This window comes from Sciurus vulgaris, assembly GCF_902686455.1.
Source record: "Sciurus vulgaris genome assembly, chromosome: 5".
NCBI classification, from domain to species: domain Eukaryota; kingdom Metazoa; phylum Chordata; class Mammalia; order Rodentia; family Sciuridae; genus Sciurus; species Sciurus vulgaris.
In genome coordinates, this window is record NC_136465.1 from 170,595,440 (window position 1) to 170,608,027 (window position 12,588).

General features: G+C 60.5%; 1 protein-coding gene across 3 annotated transcripts in view; it reads right to left on the bottom strand.

Moving 5' to 3' along the window:
• TMPRSS6 (transmembrane serine protease 6) overlaps positions 1 to 12,588 on the bottom strand; it is a 33,180-nt gene that overhangs the window by 3,303 nt on the left and 17,289 nt on the right. For all 3 annotated transcript variants that reach the window (XM_079141619.1, XM_079141618.1, XM_079141617.1), the window contains 8 exons: positions 12,432 to 12,544; positions 12,026 to 12,135; positions 5,135 to 5,280; positions 4,707 to 4,805; positions 3,756 to 3,869; positions 1,659 to 1,775; positions 1,301 to 1,469; positions 276 to 547 (listed from right to left, as the gene is read on the bottom strand). In XM_079141619.1, the coding sequence (XP_078997745.1) occupies positions 276 to 547; positions 1,301 to 1,469; positions 1,659 to 1,775; positions 3,756 to 3,869; positions 4,707 to 4,805; positions 5,135 to 5,280; positions 12,026 to 12,135; positions 12,432 to 12,544 (1,140 nt within the window). The remainder of the gene's footprint in view (positions 1 to 275; positions 548 to 1,300; positions 1,470 to 1,658; positions 1,776 to 3,755; positions 3,870 to 4,706; positions 4,806 to 5,134; positions 5,281 to 12,025; positions 12,136 to 12,431; positions 12,545 to 12,588) is intronic.

Sequence of the window (12,588 nt, forward strand, 5' to 3'; positions counted from 1 at the left end):
CTCCTGGACATGCCCCGTCCCAGGATTACCCGCGAGAGGTGCGAGTCAGCGCCTGCCTGCTCCTTCGCCCACCCGTGTGGCCACGACCTCGCTTTTCCCTAAATGCCCTTCAGATGGATGACAGGAGGAGGCAGGGCCCACGGGTCCCGTTAGGATTAAAATCCAGCCGGACCCAATCCCAGACCTGGATCTGGTCCCGCTCCGCCCCCTTCAGGCCCCAGGGGGCGCGAGGCCCACCCACACCCGCCGCCCCGCCCCCAAGGCGCCCAGCTCACCGCCCTCGCGCAGGGCGCCCCAGCCGGTGATCCAGCAGTGCAGGCCCGGCTCGAAGAAGTGGGATCGCGCGGGCAGGCAGACGGGGCGCACAGTGGCCGAGCGCACCACTGGGTGGTCGAGCTGCAGCAGGGCCACGTCGTAATCGTGGCTGTCCTCCTCGTGGTACGGATGCAGGAGCAGGCGGCTCACCTTGAAGGACACCTCGCCGGGCCAGCGCGAGTTCTGCCGCACCTTGCCCAGGAACACGGTCCACAGCGCCGGGGAGGCCATGCTGGGGCGGGTGGGGAAGGTGTGCTCAGCGCTCCTCGCATCAGAGAGCACTGTGACCGCCAGCTCCCCACCTGGGGCGCCTTGCCCACGCCCACCCTCTCTGTCCTCTCAGTGCCGGTGGTGAAGCGAGCTGAGCGCGGGCCTGGGCTGCCCACCGGCTCCAACCCCAGCCCCAACCCCAGCCCCTTCCGCCTGGGTAAGTGTGTGCCTCTCCAGGCCTCCCGCCCTCACTGAGGCGGGAATGGCTTTTCTACGGGTACGTCCCAAAGAGAACACGTGTTAAGTATCAGCCAAACACTGGACAAATATTTCTTTCCTTTTGCGTGTGTGCCCTCTTTCCAGACTTGGTCTGGGGGTGGTGGGGGTTCCGCCTACCAAACAGATGGGAAAGCGGGCAGTGGGGGCAGTGGGGCCCAGTAAGGCTTCCTGCCCTGCCTACTGCCCCCTGCACAGCTCAGCTCACGGCCAGGGTGTCAAGGTTAACCACCAGCTCAGGCAGCTCCGTCCTCTATCTAGCCCCAGCGTCCAGCCCCGGCACATAGCAGCAGCACAACAAACTGCTCAGTGAGCGACTGAATCACGGACCCAGTGTAAAGATACCAAAGGGGAGAGCAGGGCTTGAGCCAGGCGCCCAGCCACAGTGGGTTCCTGGTGGAGCAGGAGCCACATCACCAGCGTCCCAGTGGCCTCTGCGGAGCTCCCTCTGGGCCTTCCCTACCCACCATATGTGGCCCGCCCCGAGTCACCTCCTCACCTGTCTTCCTGGAAGCAGTGCGCAGCTGTGATCACCCAGCGGTCAGCGATGAGGGCCCCCCCACAGATGTGGCGACCCCGAACCTGGAGGCTGGCCTGCCACGGCCACTCACCCTCGGAGGATACAGCCCCACCCACAATGCGGCTGGAGGGAGCCTGGAGGCCACAGTCTGGAGATGGGAGTCAGGGGTCGGCAGAGGAGGAGGGGAGGAGAGCGGGTAAGAAGGAGGGACAGAGGAAGCGCACAGGGAAGAGATGCAGAGACACGGGGCGCCAGAGGCCAGAGAGGGACACACGGCAAGGGCCCCTCCAGCCTCCCACAGGACCCCAGACTCCCCAGCCCCTGTGGGCAGGCTCACCACAGTGACGCTCGTCCGAGCCATCCCTGCAGTCGGGCCGCCCGTCACACTCGGGGTTGGGCTTCTTCACGCAGCTCCCGTCCTCACACCGGAAGGTGAATGTCCCACATGGCACTCCTGGCGGGGCGGGGGGCACAGAGGTTGGGTCTCCGAGCCCCGAGGCAGCCTTCCAAAACGAGGCCCAGCGAAGATGGTGCCAAAGGAGGCCAGAGGAGCTGGGGGAGGGCAGGTGTCGGACCGCGGGTCTCTGACTCCTTCAGGGTCTCCTCTAAACGGCCTCGCCCCCCACCAGCAGCCCCGCTGCCCTCTGCCAGGTCCGCCCAGAACAAGGCTGTGTCTTCCCAGAATGCAGCTCAGGACCACAGCCTGTGCCCTCCTCCTGTGTGGTCCGGAAGGTGGAACGGCGCCCCCCTTTCAGATGAGGGTCCCAGGGCTGGGCTAGCCTCCCCTGACACGAGGGCTCCCTGTCCCTGCTGGGCGCCCACCTGTTCCTTGCTGCTCTTCACCATAGGGAGCCTGCTGCTCCCAGCTAGTCCACCCCAATCTCCTTGCCTCCCCTCCCTATTTAAATGCCAGCTCTCCTCAAGGCCTAGAACTGCCTCCTCCAAAAAGCCTTCCACACCCCCAGTCTTCTCACACTACTGGACAAAATGTCCAGATTTTGGTCAGAGGAGTCCACCAATCATGTCCTCCTACTGACAGGTAACCCCAGGAGGGCACGGGCCACGTCTCTCACGTGTTTTTATTCCCACTTCCTCAAGCACTGCCTTGTCTATCAATGGATGGGCTGCATGTGTTGCCTGGTTGGTCAGTTGCAAGGATGGATGGGTGGATGGGGGGATGGATGGATAGATGGATGGGGGGATGGGTGGATGGATGGGTGGGTAGATAGGTGGAAGGGTGGATGGATGGATGGATGGATGGATGGATGGATGGATGGATGGGTGGATGGGTGAATGGATGGATGGGAGGGTAGATAGTTGGATGCGTGGAAGGGTGGATGGATGGATAGATGGATGGGTGGATGTGTGGATGGGTGGATAGTGGGTGGATGGATGGAAAGGTGGATGGGTGGATGGGTGGATGGATGGATGGATGGAAAGGTGGATGGGTGGATGGATGGATGGATGGATGGGTGGGTGGGTGGACGGGAGGGTAGATGGATGGATGCGTGGAAGGGTGGATGGATGAATAGATGGATGGATGGATGGGTGGAAGGATGGATGGAGGTGGATGGATGGATGGATAGATGGATGAATGGATGGGTGGAAGGGTAGACGAGTGGAAAGGTAGATGGGTGGAAGGGTGGAAGGTTGGATGGGTGCGTGGATGAATGGATGGATAGGTGGGTGGGATGGATGGGTGGGTGGGTGGATGGATGGGTGGAACGGTGGATGGATGGATGGGTGGGTGGATGGATGGATGGAAGGGTGGATGGATGGGTGGGTGGATGGGTGGATGGATGGATGGATGGATGGGTGGAAGGGTGGATGGGTGGATGGGCGGATGGGTGGAGGGTGGATGGATGGATGGATGGGTGGGTGGATGGATGGATGGAAGGGTGGATGGATGGGTGGGTGGATGGGTGGATGGATGGATGGATGGATGGATGGGTGGAAGGGTGGATGGATGGGTGGGTGGATGGGTGGATGGATGGATGGATGGATGGATGGATGGGTGGAAGGGTGGATGGGTGGATGGGCGGATGGGTGGGAGGGTGGATGGATGGATGGGTGGGTGGGTGGATGAAACAGTGGACTGCCAGAAAGGTCATTGAGAAAATCAACAAATGAGTATATTGACAGCTCAGTGGATAGGGAGAGAGATGGTTGGATGGGTAAGTGAATAAATAAGTGTTTTTATCAATCAGTGGACAAACATGGTGATGTGGGAGACCATGATGGATGGATGGATGGATGGACAGGATGGGTGGGTGAGTGGACAGACACAGATGGTTGTACTGGCATAGGTACAGAAAATTGGTGGATGTTTGGTCAAGAGGGCAGGAGACTTTGCTGGGCAATGTGCAGAAGGGTGGGGAGCCCTTCTGCCCTGTGCCCCTCTGGTCCCCCTGCAGACCCTGTGGGCCCTGCCTACCTCCTTGGCACTGCTCCTCATCACTGCTGTTGAGGCAGTTGGGCTGCTGATCACAGACCCTGGACAGTGAGACACACGTGCTGTCCTCCTGGCACTGGAATGTGGCTCTGCACACTGCAGGGAAGAGAGGGGCAGGCAGGAGGTCACCCAAGGACCAGGCTGGGAAGCGGTGCCCGTAGGATGTGTGTGTTACTGCCCACAAATCCTGTGAGTGATCACAAATCTTTCTCAGCCACTATGCGCTTGAGTGCCACCACAACCTGAGATGCCCTGTTGTGTTGCCAAGGTCCCCTGGTTGAGCTAGAACGGAGCTGACACTCAGTGTTGGACTGTGGAGCCTTTCCCCAGAATCGCAGCGAGTCCAGCCTACAGGGGGCGTGTCTCCACCCGCTCCTGCTTCTCTCTCCAGGCTGAACACTGACCACAGGGGTGGGGGACGGCTGCCTGGCTGCCTGGACCTGGCTCTAGGGCCCAGAAGCCAGGATGCAGATAGAGATGCTGTTCCAAGAGAGCCCAGGCTTTGGGGACCCCAGGGGCTCCTCCCAGGGCTGGGCAGAAAGAGCAGGCAGCTGGGCCCCTGGAGAGAGGGACGGGACTGCACCTGAGAGCGGGTGATGCACAAGTCTTCCCCTTGGTTGCCAGGCCCTGACAGTGTCTGCCCAGCTGCCTTCCCTTCCTGATCCTCCCCTTGCCCTCTCTGTTCCTTTTTGGAGATCTGACCAGGACCACCAGCTGGGGTGTTGGCCTGAGCTGAGCGTCAGGAGACCCAAGTTGTCCCTGCCACTGCCCCACCGGGTGGCCCTGGCGAGGCTGCTTCCGTCTTGGATCCCAGCACAGTGAGAGAACCACGACTCCTGGGTGCCAATTAGGGGACTGCACGTGCATGCAGTGACGGGGCCTCCGCGGCCCGGCGCAGGGCGGGCGGGCAGGAGGCCGGGGGAAGCGGCTCACCACAGTTCCTCTCGTCCAGGCCGTTGGGGCAGTCCTTGATCCCGTCACAGGCCGGGACACAGAGTCCGTTCACAGAGCAGAGGAACTCTCCAGGGCAGGCTGGGACCACAGGAGGCCATGGAAGCGGGGAGGGCACCGTTAGGACAAGGATGTGCCCCCCCTGCGTGTGCATACATGCGCAGGAGCAGGTGCCGGTGGGTATACATATCCAGACTCACGCACGAGCACGTGCGTGTGTAGGCGGGAGTGTGCGTGCACCTGAGAACGCGTGGCGGCCGCGCACGGCACAGGAAGCTGCATGCATGGGTGCCTGCACGCGCACATGTGCACAGGCGCATGCGCAATCACTTCTTTCGAACAGCCTCATAAGCAGCAGGGAAAGAAGACGGTGTCCCTGCAACCCGTGGCCTGCGGCCGGTCATACTCACGGTCTGACTGGTTGTACAAGCTGTAGTGCACCTGAACCCCGGGCCCCGTGAGCGAGATCTGGGAGGTGAAGTTGATGGTGATGCCAGCCGTGGTCACCACGGCGATCCTCTCGGCATAGGGCTGCAGGGTGCGCAAGCCACACAACCTGGGGGTGACCAGAGACAACTCAGGGACACATGGCTGGCTTCCCAGATGAAGGGAAGGCCTGGGCCCCTGTGCACAGACGGGGCAAGGACAGGCTGCCAGCGGGAATGGGAGCTACCCTGCACCTGCAAACCCTGTCTTGCTCTCCCCTGTGGGCGTTTGCTCACCCGGGGTCATCTCTAGAAAGCAGCCGGCCAGTTCCTCCCTTGCTCCAAAATGTTCCATGGCTGCCTATTGCCTCCACAATAAAATTCAAAGTCCAGAGTCTCGTCCCGGTCACCCAGGAGCTGAGGTTCTAGCAAGTCAGGTCCCTCTTGAGTCTCGCTTTCCTGCCTTATTTTACAAGGAACATCATTTCTGCTGACCTTGGATCTGACAAAAGGCTTCTGGGTGCCAGTCTCTAGTCTGGTCACTCCCCTGGTGCCAGGAGTGGCCTGAGAGGCAGCGATCCCCAGTAGACACTGTCTGCCTGCCGGGACTGCTGGCAGTGTCCCTGGAGCCCTCTGGGCTTGACAGAAGGGTGGTCCTTCCTCCAGGACCCCTAGTCCTGTGCTGATGGGCATTTCTCCAGGCACCGCCACACCCTGGTGGGACTACACCTGCCAAGGTGCTCCCTCGCATCCTCCTGGAGGCCCTCCCCATCAGGAAGATGCTGGAGTGGAACAGGGCAGGTGGGACAGCCACAGGCACGGCGGGTGGAACCTGTCCCGGAGAACAGGCAGCGGGCCTCCGGTCTCTACTGAGGGAACACCTGGGCACACCTCACCCCACAGAGCAGGCACAAGCACCCCTGAACAATGGGCACCCCCAAGAGCAGCGGAGGTCCCTCCACCGCAGGTGGAACACCCTCAGAATACGAGTGGGGACTGCTCATCAGCTCACGGGGATTTCCCACGGGAGCAGACAGAGAAGTGTTTGAGGCGGGGTCACACCTGGAACACGGGCCCAGAGACCTGCGGGGAGGGATGAAATCCTCCAGCAGGGAACATAGCGGAAACCGAGAGGACCGGGGTAGCCCCAAAGTATGGAGGGAACACCCCACGACACACATGCCCCCCGAAAGCCGGCCACCTTGTTCCCAGGGCCAGAACTTCCAGGACACGGTAAGTGCCTGACACTCAGTGGGGCAATTAGTAAATTAACCACCAAGCAACCAAGGACGAGCCTCCAGGGCAGCAGCTACCGGCCAGGAAGGCCCTGCTCTCAGCCCACTTCACAGGGAGGCTCCACAGGGGTACTGCTGAGGTGGGCGGAAGCCGGCTGCCCATGACCCAGAGGACGCCCTGGCCTGCCTGGCAGGGAGCGCTGGGCTCATGCCGACCGCGCTCTGGGGGCTGAGCCCCAGGTACACCCCTCCTGGGGCCTGTCAGGCCTCCCGATGGGTATGTCCCCTGCCACTGGGACCTTGTTCTTGACCTTGCACCCACTAGCAGTCCTCAAAGTGCAACCCAGGGACCCCTGAGGCTCCAAAGTCATTTTCGTGGGGTACTCTGTTTTCGGCTTCTCCTGTCCTTGTTCTCTCACGATGATAGGGTGGAACTTTCCAGACACCACGTGAGACGCAGTAACTTTATCTAGTGAATGCAGAAGATGTCAGGTCTCTTAAGCCAGTTATTCAAGAAGGAAGTGGAAAATAACTATTCTCATGTCCCTGAGTGGTTTTGGCTTGAGAAGATATAAGTAATTTTCCACAAAATGTTATTTACATTAACACATAGTAGACTTATTATTATTTTAAAGGAATTATAGCAGTCCTCTCTTCTCCACTGGGAATGCCTTCCAGGACCCCACGTGGGTACCAAATCCTAGGGGTGTTACTTTTCCCCGTGCATACGCATCTATGTTAAAGTTAAATTCATAACCTAGGCACAGTGAGAGTAACAATAACTAATAATGAAATAGAAAAGTTGTAGAAACGTGCAAAGTCAAGTGACTTAAAGCTCATGAATTATTTCTGGAATTTTCTATTGATATTTTCAGATCTGAGGTGACGGTGGGTAACACACTGAGAGTAAAAGGGAACAAACGTGATAACTATTTAAAATCACCTCAGGTTAATTTCTTATTGTAAGTATAGATATAAGACGTGCATGAGCGCCTCCCAGGGTGCGCCATAATTTCAGACAGAGATAAGGGGGCCCAAGATAGAAAACTTTGAGAACCAAGGTCCTGCGCCTAGATGCCCCCAGCCCCACCTGCCCCTGAAGGGGCACAGGCACCACCAGGGGGCGCCCAGGAGCCAGCCCTGCCCTTCCCAAGGGGAGGAACCAGCCCTGGGGACCAGCATGCTGTCCAGGGCTGTGGTCCTCCGGGGCTGCCCAGGAAGCCGACAGGGACGCTAGGGGCTGGAACAAGGACAGCAGTGTCCGGTGTGGTGGCCACAGCCCTGGGCCTGGCCTTGCAGGATGGAGTTTGAGGTTTTGCATCTGAACAGCCTGTGTTCAGCCTGTGTACAGGACCCGCCTCAGTAAGACAGGGGACAGTACCTGCCATGTGTGACATTTTAGGAAGCACCTGGGACAATGACTGGCAGCACAGTGCTGACCGGCCAGGCCGTGACCATCTAGGGCCCACGGGAGCAAGGGGTGGCCACAGGGGGCTGGCCACGCAGGGCCCGCCCAGGCTCAGGCTGGCCACGGGGGCTCCAGAAGCTCAGAGCCTGCCCCTGCTGCCCTCGGGGCTGGGAGCCAGTGGAAATGGCTGTGCAGATCACAGGAGAAGTGACGTCACCGGAGAGGAAGCCGGTGAGGGACAGGTTCCCGGAAAGGGGGAAGCCTGCGCTGCGGTGGCAACCGGTGAGGTGGCTTCTGCGAAACCACGCAGCCAGTGGCTGCATCTCAGGAAGAGGGTCTGTCCACTGCCCCCAGGCCACTAACAGGCCCGAGAGCTCAGTGGGTCACAGCACCAAGAGGAAACTGGGTCTAGCGAGGGACAGGCCCAGGGCAGCTGGGTGAGGGACCTTTCCTGCCCACCTGGCCTGAGGGCTCAAGCACCTCCTCTCCCGCCTCGCCCCTTGCCTCCCCATCAACAGCAGCCTGGCCAAAGGGCTGGGCCTCCCCCACCCTACAAACCTGTGCCCCAAAGCCTGCCCTCGCCAGACCCGCCTGCCCCTGCCACCCACGTCAGATTTCCCAATGACGCTCATTCAGAGAGTTTCCCAGCATCAGCAGCAAGCGATCGTTATCAGTACCGCCGAGAGGGCATGCCGGGGATGCGGCCCGGGGTGGAGCGCTTGCCCGCCTGCGTGGGCCCCATCCATCCCCGGGACCTCAGAACAAAACCTAACCCCACAACAACCAGGGGCACTGTCCAGGCCCGGCCAGGCAGCCACCCCTCTGCCCTGCCTCGCGCCCAGGCATGCAGGAGTCCAGGGAGGGGACGGGTCCCCACTTGGAGACCCTGGCCCCTGGGTGAGGAACCGGAAGACAGGGCTGACTCCCCAGGCTGTTCTCAGAGGAAAGGGTGCGAGGTACAGGCCCCTCTGGCTTTGCCAGCTGGGTGACTTTGCACAAATGGCTTTGCCTCTCTGTACTCAGCTACCTCACTGGCTGCTACGGTTTGGATGTGTTCCTGGAATCCATGTGTTAGAAACGTAATCCCTGCCGTTGGGCGTTAATGGCATTTGGAGGTGGGTCCTTTGGGAGGTGTTTGGGTTGAAAGGGCTCCACTCTCATGAATGGATTAATGGATTAATTAATTAATGTGTTAATGAGTCTTGAGAGTGGCCCTATTATAAAAGCCAGTTTGGCTCTGTCTCACCATGTGATACTCTCCATCATGTTATGATGTATGCAAGGCCCTTGCCAGGTGCTGACACCATGCTCTGGGACTTCCCCGCATTCAGAACTGGGAGCCAAATAAACCTTTATTCTTCATGAAACATCGTGTCTCAGATATTTTGTTACAGTCACAGAAAGCAGACCACGGCACTGGTGCAAGCACCTGCTTCCTTACTGGGTCGGCAGGACTGACGAAGACAGCGTGGTGACCCTTATAAGGCTCAGTGCCCAACTGGTGCAGTGAGAGCCAGGCATTAGTGAATGATGGGTGCCACACAGAGCCTCATTATCTAGGCCTGCCTGTGCCAACATTCTCTATGCATCATTTCATTTGATCTTCAACACAGGGGGCTCTGTTTTATGCCCCCACCCTTTTGGGGCAGTGCTGGGGATGGAATGTGAACCTCACGCAGGCTGGGCAATGCTCCGCCAGGGAGCCGCAAGCCCAGTCCTGGGGCGCATTTTGGAGCTGAATCAGAGGCTGCTGGGAGCGGGAGCGCCTCGCCCAAGCAGGTAGCAGAGGAGCCCTGGCCGGCCTGCCTTCAGCACCAGCTCCCTGCCCCTCACTGGCCTCATCCGCAGTGACATTGTTAGAAATTCGAAATCAACTCGTTCAGGAGGCAGCTTTCTGCAGGGCAAATACCTGAAGGCTGGCCTGGGCTGCCTGACCCTTGTGCTTCCCAGATGAGGACAGGGGCATCCAGAATTCCAGAACCTTCCACACACAGGAGGCCAGGGAGTGAGAGGGGCAGGTGAGGATGTGGGGTCCTGCCGAGCTTTGCCCCCCAACCCATGCCCCACCTGGCTACACCCTGAGTGCCTCCCAACACAGAGGCAGAAGAGACAAGAGGCCGAGCCCTTAACCCTCCGGCCTCAGTTTCTCCACCTGTTCAGTGGGTGAGGGTCCAGCCCACACGCCTCCCGTCCAGTGGACTTGGGAACTTGGGCAGGTCTCCTCCTGGTACCTACAGCTCCGCAACCCCAGCACCATTCCCTCCCCACCCGGGCCTTCCCCATTCCAAACACCCCACCGCTGCCCCAGGAAGCTCGTGAGTTCCGAGCACCCCGGCATCCAAACCTCTGCCCACCCTGTCCCGCCTGCTCAGGGGAGCAGGGCCCTGGCCCCCACGGGGAGCAGGGTTTGGGCCTCCATCCTGCATCCCGCCATTCATGTCTGGGGCCGGGTGTGGGGAGGCCTGACTGGACCCATCCAGGTGCCGTCTAATCCCGCTGAGCCTCCCCGACTCTCTGGGAGGCCCAGGTACCGGCCAAGGACCCACGCCCTGCGCTGAGCACTGAGCGCCTGGCTGCGGGGCGCCATGCAGGGCCTGGCACCCGGCGGATGGAACTGTCCTGGGGTGGGGCTGGGAGGAGACCTCAGACCATTGGCCCTCTTTCCCAGGCCGCCCTGAGATATCAGATTCAGCTCTGGTGGCAGGAAAGCATGTCACCTCATTCACAGAACTGTGAATCACGGGCCAACCTTAGGGTCACTCGGGGCACTGGCAGTGACCCCCCCTCCTTCTCAGCTTGGGTGGGGAGGGAGGGGCCCTGAGGGAGCCCAGGAAGGAGCAGGCATCCTTCCCAGAAGTGCCCAGCTCCCCTTGCCAGGAGCTGCCTCTGCTCCCCAGACAGCTCGGGCCTGTCACACCATGGCCATTTCTTGTCCTTCCTTTTAGTCGCCGTCCCTGATAGACTGCAGGAGAGCTGGATGCAAAAGTCCCATGCCACCAGCATTGTCAACCCGCCACCTTCCCTCAGGATGATCCTTTCCAGTAGGATCGACCCACAAGCAGAGTTCAAGTGTTGGTCAATGGGAACACCAACCGCAGAACCCAGGAATCCTAGCATTCCAGAATCTTCCAGATGGAACATTGGAAGGTCAGATGCTCAAAATCTGGGAAGTCAAGAAATCAAGAATTCTAGAATTGCATCCTAAAAAATCCTAGCCTGTGAGGTCCCCAGGATCCCTGAGTGGGAGGGAAGGCAGAGGCCCCGGCTATGATGACAAGATGACCCTTCTCTCGGGAGGGAAGCGTCCCTCCTCCCTCCCCAGAGCATTTTCTACAACGGAGCCCTGGAAGGGGTCACTCCAGGGGGCCCCATCGCCTCCTGGCCCGTCCCCAGCTCCTCGGCCAGGCAGGACCTCACTTCTCTCCCTGCACAGGATGCTCCTGCCAGGCGTTTATTCTCCACCATCTGAAAAGTCCCCCTGAATTCCCTACTTCCTCCTCTGCCCAGATGGAGGGAAAGGTGCCTGGGCTCCCGGCCTCCCTGCCTGCCCGCCCACCCTCACAACCCGCAGTGGCCCTGGGTGGCCAGCTGTCATTCTCCCAAGCCCCAGCCACTCTGACACTGGTGACACACCTCTCTTAGCCAGATCCCTCTGTCTCCTTTCCCCTCCCCAGAGGGACCTGCTGCTTAGAGACTTCCTTACTAAACAAGGGGCCAAGGGCGGAAGCAGAGAACAGGCTGGGTGCCCTGCAGGGGACATGAGAGGAGGGCGTCCCTGGGTAACCCTGTCTCTGTGGGAGCTGTGGGTACCAAAAATTGTGTCTGTCCCTGGCTGTGCAGCAGGCCAGCAGGAAGCAGGACGTGGTGCCCCAGGTGCACCTGTGTGGGTCTGGGGAGCCCTGAGTGCCCGGGGGTCCTGTCTCCGCCTGGTCTCAGTGATGGATTCAGGGTGACTGACACGGAGCTACAGCATCGGTGGAAATACCACCATTTGGCGTCTGATGCCAAGTGTGTGGCTGAGACCCTTGGGACTGCAGACGAGGCAGGGGCGGAGCAGGGGTGGGGCGGGGCCAGGGCGTGCAGGGGCGGGGCAGGGGCGGGGCCAGAACGTGCTGGGCAGCACGGGTTCCCGCCTCCGCTGACTTCCCTTGACCCTCGACTGCCCCTGGGAGGCTCTGACTTGGGCTCCCAGGCAGGGTACCTGCGGGAAGAGGAGGGTCCTGGGAGGTGTACCTCCGGTTCTGGATGGTCCACTGGCCCTGGGAGCACGGCAGGTCGTATTTCTGCCTCCGGAGCGCATAGGCGTCAAACCATAGGGCCAAGCCGTAGTCCAGAGAGGGCACCTGGGTGGAGGGAGAGGGTCATCACGCGGCCCCGGGGAGGCCAGGCCGGGACAGCCACATCCCCAGACATCGCGGGCCACTGACAGTCCCAGCTGCAGCTGAAATGTGTTAGTCACTCAACAAACAGAAGTCCCTGTGACTATCAGGGAGACCCTGGCTGTGCCACCCCATCCTGGCAGGACCCATACCCGGGCTGAGCTCTTCAGCAGGACCAGACGCTGCCCCTTCCCAACCCGATCCTGGAGGTGGTGGAGTGCTCAGGGCAGAGGGCGGGTGAGCAGTGGGGCAGGGCTCACCGTGAAGTGCCAGGAGCAGTGGGTGCTGGGAGAGTAGTAGCTGGGGAAGTAGGGTGTGCTCAGCACGCCCTGCGGGTCCAGACGGCCCTCCAGGGCCACGTTCACCTGGCAGGCTGGGCGGGAGGACAGCTGTTAGGCAGAATCCCTGGGCCCCAGG